Source organism: Podarcis vaucheri, assembly GCF_965113315.1.
Source record: "Podarcis vaucheri genome assembly, chromosome: 10".
In the NCBI taxonomy this organism is placed as follows: domain Eukaryota; kingdom Metazoa; phylum Chordata; class Lepidosauria; order Squamata; family Lacertidae; genus Podarcis; species Podarcis vaucheri.
This window is the reverse complement of record NC_138748.1, coordinates 26064998-26072636: the sequence shown is the minus strand read 5'-3', so window position 1 is coordinate 26072636 and position 7639 is coordinate 26064998. Positions and strand designations below refer to the sequence as shown.

Sequence of the window (7639 nt, the reverse complement as noted above, 5' to 3'; positions counted from 1 at the left end):
GATTGGTAACATTTTCTTTCAAAATTATAGGAAGGGCTTTGTATGCCAGCTTCACCATTTCCTTAATTTGGTGCAGGAATTTTATTTTTTGCACCTACACACACATCCAACTTTTAATTGTTCTCTGACACACAGAGGGGAGGAAAAAGGAAAACGGGGACATTCTGGGATCAAATCAGAATCTGGGATGGCTTCTTAATTCTGGGACTGTCCCTGGAAAATAGGGACACTTGGAGGGTATGGATCTAACTACAATTTGTTAGGGAGTATGTTTGAGTACAGGTGGTCTATAGCTGGGAAGACCTTACTGCAAGGCACTGCCAACCTTATTATGGTGTTTGAATAGATGTAAAGCCTGCAAGGCAAAATACAGTTGTGGGTCCTTCACTATTGTGGAGCATAGAATATCCCCCACCCGAATAAAAAAGTGGGCATCTCTGGCCTAAGGGACTTGGTGGAATAGTAAAAATGAATGGATTTAGTTGAGTGATAAGAATCAAGCAAGAACTAACAAGGTACACAAATGTTTAACTATCACTGGCAAAGCTGCTCTGATCCTAAGGTCTCGGGCTGGGAAAATGAGAAGAGGTTGACATCCTAATTTGAAATGGCCTCAGGCCTCTTGTAGAATTTCAATATTGCACCCCCTGCAATGCTTCCATTTATTATACCCTGGGAATCCCTAGAAGCCAAACTCCTCTAATAATTGCAGCTGAAAGGGGAAGCTTCAGTTTCTCTGTGAAACCTCTGGCACCATCTCAGGATATCTGTGCAAAGATTGCTGTGTACATCAGATGGACTTTCATGAGCATTCGCCTCCAAGCTGCAATATTAACTGGACTACAGCACAAGCTTTTGATAAGGTACTCTCTTGCAGCACAGCCCTCCAATCTGCAACAAGGATATTACCATAAACAACACTACACTTTAATGTATCCTGCTCTCTAAGACTAACCTGAAATGTGGGTAACATCGCAGGCTTGCTTTCCTCTAATCAATGAACCTGTAGGATTTGATTTTCTTGAACAACACTGCAGGGTGGAGCCTTACACTACGTGAGTATTCAATGTGAACACTCATAAATCATTCTTTCGTGGCCTTTTCCAACCTAAGTAAGAACAAAGTTAGAAAAAGCAAGGCCACTTTCCTTTGCTGCTACCTTTCAGGTTTTTTAGGCGAATATAGTGCCCATTCGCAGCTATATTAAAATTTTGACTTTCTCCATTAGTTTCTATGGGCAGCTCTCACTTCTGTCCCTGGGAACATAGATATGAAACAGGAAATGACCACCCTGGCCAATTAGGCGATTCCATATGCCTCTCTCCTTCCCTCTCCAACCATGCCATTCCATTCCCCTTCCCAGCGTTTTAGCTCTTCATCTCAATATTCCATACCACTTAATTTATTTAAGGGTTATTTGGTGCCCTTCTCCATGCTGCTTCTGAAAACCTAGGGTTCCCCTCCCCCACAAGACTGTTGGTACCTCCCCATATTTTGGCTATGTAATGGTGGGCGTTCTCCTCCGAACTTCCATTTAAAAAATGTAATATATCGTGTAGGTGTGGATGTGTTTATAGATGAAGATATAATTTCATGTCAACTGAACATTCTCCATCCTCATAGACCTGATTTTGGAGGTTCCCCCACCATCCCAATGCACCCACCCCCCAACTTTTTACATTTCATTGTTTCCCAAAGCTTGCCGATACCTGACTTTTTGTGCTGCTTTGGCTACATAAGCAACAGCTGTCACCTATGAGCAGTAGAAATAGAGGGACTGCCAAAACATTAACGAAACAGCATTTATTAAACCAAGGATGAGAACCAAAGCATTTGCAAAATTAATTTCCAGTAGAATACTCACATAAACGTTTATGTGTACATTGGGGGGGACGGGACTGCTAGACCAATTTGTACGCCAAACAAAACACAGAACAGGAATTCGACAACATGAATATTCTTTGTTGTCCGTGGACTTCCAGTTTCTTCACAATTAATATTTTGAAAATTGTCCCAAAAATGTTGTAGCTGGAAATAAACAGTTTTTGGCTATATATTTGCATAGTACCGGTCACGGTTTTGGAAATCTCTATGTGCATATTTTGCATCTGATCTGCTGTGAGGCACTCTGTCAAACGGCTCGTGATCATTGAAACACGATTCAAAGACTTCCTCCACAGCTTTCTCGGCCACCTCTTTGCTGATATTCCGAACAGCCAAGATGGAGCGAACAGCTCTGTCTTTTACACAGGTCTGAGGAAGGTAAGAAAACCAAGGTCAGGACACAGACTGTGAAGTCTAGACAAGTGATACACTTAGTAAAATTGATTATTCCCAATGATAAGACACAGAAAGTGTTTCGAAAGGTATTGCTAACTAAAACAAAACAACAACTGTCCATCTCCCATATTCTCCACAAACCCGGGAAGGCACCAAGATGCTCAACTCAAAAGCCAGTGTCACATTGTTTGTTGTGGATGTCTATTAGCAATGTCACTCCTTGAAGAATAGCCATAGAAGGTTGCACCAAATCTGACCACCAGCAGATTCTCATACTTTGTTATACCTAACAGAACTCCTGTAACTTGAATCTCGGATATCTGAATTTCCAAATTAAACAGGACCTCATCTGCAAATGGAAGCCTGGCCCTTCTCTTCATTTACGGGTCACCATCAACTTACCTGCTGATGCTGCTTCAATCCAAATTTAAACCGGGTCATTTCATTGAGGAGGGAGCAATCACCACTAAGATTAGCAGCTCGAATCTATTTAGGGAAACACACCAAAAACACCAAAACTAAATAAAGTACTCGGAGAACTGCAACAATTCCTAACATGGCTCCCAACAGTTCTCTGGCTAAGATGGCACTAGATATATGCCAGTCAAGACAACAGGCCGTAAGAACCTATGTGACACAAAGTAAGACTTTGAAAAAGTACCGTTTGTTTACTTATAAGATTTCTGATTTCCTTTTTCTCCTGTTCCCTGCTAGTTCACACTGAGTAAAGTTTTAAAGGCAGGCTGGTTGTTTGAATTTTCTCATTTACAGTTATTAAAGCTGCAACAACTAAAATAGGAATACTGACAAAGGCTTTTCAATCATGTCAGATACTGATCGTTGATTAGAATCTTACATTTATATTGCTTTATTATGTTTTAGCATTGTACACTAGTTAATTCTAATTTTAAATGGCTCATAAATCCTCCTTTTTAGAGTGTTAGTGGGAGTAAATTCTTACTAGCACATACACAAAAACCCACTGGGTCAATCAATATTTCTGAAATAGTGAAATCACAGAACTGTTGTACAGACATACCTCGGAAGTTGAATAGAATCCGTTCCGGAAGTCCGTTCGACTTCTAAAACGATTAGAAACCAAGGCGCGGCTTCCAATTGGCTGCAGGAAGCTCCTGCAGCCAATCAGAACCTGCGGAACCTGCGTGAGATGTCCGGATTCCAAAGAAAGTTCACAAACCAGAACACTCACTTCCAGGTTTGCGGCATTCGGGAGGCAAAACGTTTGACTCGCTAGGCGTTTGACTTCTGAGATATGACTGTAATGACCCTGTGATCCACTACGTACGTCTATGGAATTTCTAGATGTGACCAGCATGAACAATCCCCATCTTGCCGCTTTTGACAAAAACAAACTTGGAATGAAGGGGAGGGGGGAAGCCAAGGAAAAAACTAAGAAGAATTGCACTGATAAGTGTATGTTTTGCTTAGATGTTAAATATGTTCTTAGCAGCACTATTAATTTACAACTTACCTCTGAGCAAGCTAAATGCCTGATATTATTGAACCAGTCCACATGTGCACGGCAGTGATCAAAAGCATGGATAAGCTCATGTGCAACCACTCTGTTCATATGAGACTGGTGATGAATATTGTTTTGGCACAGAACAATCTACAAAGGAAATAAGGGGGACATTCAGAAGATAATTTAATCTACAAGTCACAGGCTTTATCCTATTTTAAAGCAAGCCTCAAAAATATACTGAAATTGACAAGTGCAGAACTTTGTGGATAGCCATCCTCTGGTATTTCTATGGTGGTCGATGGGAAGAGAGTCAAATCTCCTTTCTCACTTCCCTCCCCAAATATCTTTACTATTATATAATGGAAATGGGGAAGGGATGGTGCAGATTCATCCACGCTTATCACACTGCTGTATCAAGGCATGTCAAGAAAGGGAGGAGTATAACATAGCTTCTTTTATCCACCTTTGCTTATAGCAGGAATGGGAAACATGCAGCCTGTGGGCCTTATTCGGCCCAACGCATATCTCAAATTGGCCTCTGAAGCTTTTTCTCAAGCCACTTGCCCTACAACTGATTTCATATATGACATCAAGTAAGAACACAGCTACAAAGGAACAATTAGGAGCTGAAAAGGAGCTTTCATTTGCTACTTTGCAGGTGGGAAGTCACTGAAAGCATTGATTACATGACTAGCACTAACAGCAAGCACCAGATGGATACCAGAGTTCCCCAACAAGAACTTTCCCATGCTCGCTATCAGTGCTTATCAGCAAGCCCCTTTGAAGGTGTGCTTTCACTGACAGTGCACCTTCCCAGTGGCTCACTGCTCACTCCTGCTTCGTGCATTTGAAGACTCATCATGAGCCCACACAAATGCATTTTGAGCCCGTTCAAGCCACTAATCAGCTGTCAAGATTAAGTCCCGCTGTGGGGCAACAGTCTTCCCTTTTTGTAGAAGGCCTGTAGTTTACCAGGTGAGTCTGCTGCCTAGAACAAAAGAAGCCCTTCCACTCAAACAGGAATAACTTCTCTGGGAGCAGTGAGTGGGCCCGTGGATTTGTATTTCCAATTAAGAAGAGGCCTGGCTGATTAAATACTATTTAATTAAATACTCCACTTGAACTGAATCCTTCTGGCTTGTGCAATCATTTTATTAAATTACTATAATACTATGGGGGAGAGGGGAGTAAGCATTGATTCCGAGAACTATGAACTCAAAATGTTCAACAATAAACATCTCATAACTTTCTGCAACTATTTTGTTTTGCTAACATGTCAAAGCATCAAGTTATCTGATGTTTCCAATGCTGCAACAGATTGCTGCGTACCTACCTGTGATGTTGAAGAATCGAATCCTCCACTGACACACCCATCACACTCTTCACATGAGAAGTGTCGATCTTTGAAAACAGTGCTAAAAGGCCCAAATACAGGTCAGCTTTTTAGTATTAAAGTCACCTTCAAGTAGGAACACAAATGCAGTAAACATGCAACAAGCTTGGGTCAAAAAAAATTCTTACCAGCCAGTATTCTTCATAGCATCAAGTAGCAGTTTAGCATATGGACCTAGACCAAGCAATGCAGTCATTTATTCTTAAGCACAAAACTTGGGCAGACAAAATGAGCTACTGGTCACATGCTTTAGACCACAAAGGGCAGCCTGTAGCCCACATGTGGCCCTTGCAGGCCTTCAGTGCGGACCATGTGGGTGTCCAGCTTTGTAAGATCAGAACTACAGCTGGGTGCATGTCAAAAGCTTTAGAATAAGGGCAATGGGAAACAGACAATACGAATGGACTTTCTGCAGCCTACAGCAAAAAGACTGTTATTGGTGAACTGGGGGGGGGGAGGGGGGGACAATGTGGCTCCCTTTAACGACTGGATTGAAGATATGAACAAACTCGCTACACATGAACAAGCTGTATACAAATGTAGACTTGCCATGGACAAATTTGACGGTATTTGGAATAATTTTATTTTTTAAAAAATACCGTATTAGATTGTCTAGTTAACTGCAATGAAAAGGTTTCCCCTCCTTTTTTTGTAATGCACACAATATATATTTTTCTGCTTTGTTTTCTATTTCTTGTTTCTTCTTTTTTGTGTCTTACTCTGTGCACTTGTACTTTTGTATTTTCCAGTAAAGAATGATAGATAGATAGATGATACATAGATTTAGATGCACGTGCGCACACACATACACACACTTACTTGTACCTTGGTTGTCGAATGCCTTGGTACTCGTACATTTTGGCTCCAGAACACCACAAACCCGGAAGTGAGTATTCCAGTTTGCGACTGTTCTTTGGAACCCAAATGTCTGATGCTGCTTCCGCGGCTTCTGACTGAGTGCAGGAAGCTCCTGTAGCCAATTAGAAGCCGCACCTTGGTTTTCAGACATTTTTGGAAGTCGAATGGACTTCTGGAATGGATTTTGTTCGAGAACCAAGGTACGACTGTATATGTGTGTGTGTGTGTGTGTGTAGACACACACACACACACACACTATTGGTTTACAGTAATAAACAGGGTAATAGGCTGTTTATTACTGCAAACCAGTTTCTGGACTTCTTGAAAAGAACAAGCTGGAAGGCTGCCAGTGGTTGATCCACAGGCAATGGTCTTCTTGCTACTACTTATGACATGGAAGGTGTCTGCCCTGGCAACAAAACAGGCTCCGATGCCGCACTTAGGCTGCCAACCTAACCCCGCTTACCTGGAAGTAAGCCCCCCTGCATTCCCTAGGGCTGAATAGGCATGGATAGGCTTGCACAGACCTCTCTTGGGAAAGAGACAGGGGCAAATCTGGGGAATTGTGGTTGTTCTATCAGCCAGCTCGCAGGTCTGCGGCTGCTGTTGCCAAGTGCCAGGTCAGCTCAGAGTAAGACCTCTCTCATCCATGATCTGATTGTGGATTGCCAATCTCCCCTTCTTGAGCAAGATTCATGAGCGTGTGGTCACGGGCCAGTTCCAGACACCCCTGCAAGAAACTGATTTTCTAGATCCATTTCAATTGCGGTTTAGGCCCAGTTTGGGCATGGAAACTGCTTTGGCTGCCCGGTAAAGGTACCCCTGACCGTTAGGTCCAGTCGTGGCCGACCCTGGGGTTGCAGCGCTCATCTTGCTTTACTGGCTGAGGGAGCTTCTGGGTCATGTGGCCAACATGACTAAACCGCTTCTGGCGAACCAGAGCAGCGCACAGAAACGCCTTTTACCTTCCCGCCGGAGCGGTACCTATTTATCTACAGTACTTGCACTTTGACATGCTTTCGAATTGCTAGGTTGGCAGAAGCAGGGACAGAGCAACGGGAGCTCACCCTGTCACGGGGATTCGAACCGCCGACCTTCTGATCGGCAAGTCCTAGGCTCTGTGGTTTAACCCTAGTAGAGGCCCCTAAATTTTCGGTAAGAGCCTCGCCTACGGTCCACAACAGCATGGGTGCAAGTAATTGACGGGTGTTTAGGAGAGAGGCAGAGAGAGAGAGAGGTGGTTGGGATGGAGCCGCGAGTCCCTTGGGAGCGGAGGGCAAGTGGCTCGCTCGTCACGGCGCGGCCAGAGAGGGGACGCGGCCTCCAGGCACTTACTGCTTTCCAGGGCGATCTGCAGCATCACCTGGCACTTGTGGTTCCTGGTGAAGACGGCCTTATAGAGCATGGACTGCTGCTTCTTCCCGCCTCCGCGGCTCCTCTCGGGAAACAGGCCGTACCCGAAGTCGCCGTCCCGCTCTCCGCCGGAGCCGCGGCTCTCCGGATCCTGCGGCTGCTCCGGAGGAGGCATCTCGGAGGAGCCTCCTTCAGCCATTCAGGCGCGTCGGAAACAGCATGGCTCGGGAGGCCTCGCCGGCCACCGTAGGTCACTCACCGTAGTGATAGGG

At 44.1% G+C, this 7639-nt stretch overlaps 1 protein-coding gene across 1 annotated transcript; it reads right to left on the bottom strand.

Annotated features, from left to right (window-relative positions):
* Nucleotides 1-1788: 1788 nt before the first annotated feature.
* Nucleotides 1789-7628, bottom strand: ATP23 (ATP23 metallopeptidase and ATP synthase assembly factor homolog). Its single transcript, XM_082239872.1, has 6 exons — nt 7350-7628; nt 5285-5330; nt 5097-5178; nt 3773-3910; nt 2683-2766; nt 1789-2253 (listed from the first exon to the last, which is right to left on the bottom strand). Exons 1-6 carry the CDS (start codon nt 7564-7566, stop codon nt 2050-2052), a joined length of 771 nt encoding a protein of 256 aa, XP_082095998.1. The 5' UTR covers nt 7567-7628; the 3' UTR covers nt 1789-2049.
* Between the last annotated feature and the right edge of the window lie 11 nt (nt 7629-7639).

Excerpts from the sequence above, each read along its gene's own strand:
- ATP23 (XM_082239872.1), bottom strand. The coding sequence starts at position 7,566 with ATGGCTGAAGGAGGCTCCTCCGAGATGCCTCCTCCGGAGCAGCCGCAG. Across the intron at positions 5,331-7,349 it reads GCAGATCGCCCTGGAAAGCA|GTCCATATGCTAAACTGCTA; the intron begins GTAAGTGCCTGG and ends TGCTTGGTCTAG. Across the intron at positions 2,254-2,682 it reads GATTGAAGCAGCATCAGCAG|ACCTGTGTAAAAGACAGAGC; the intron begins GTAAGTTGATGG and ends TACCTTCCTCAG.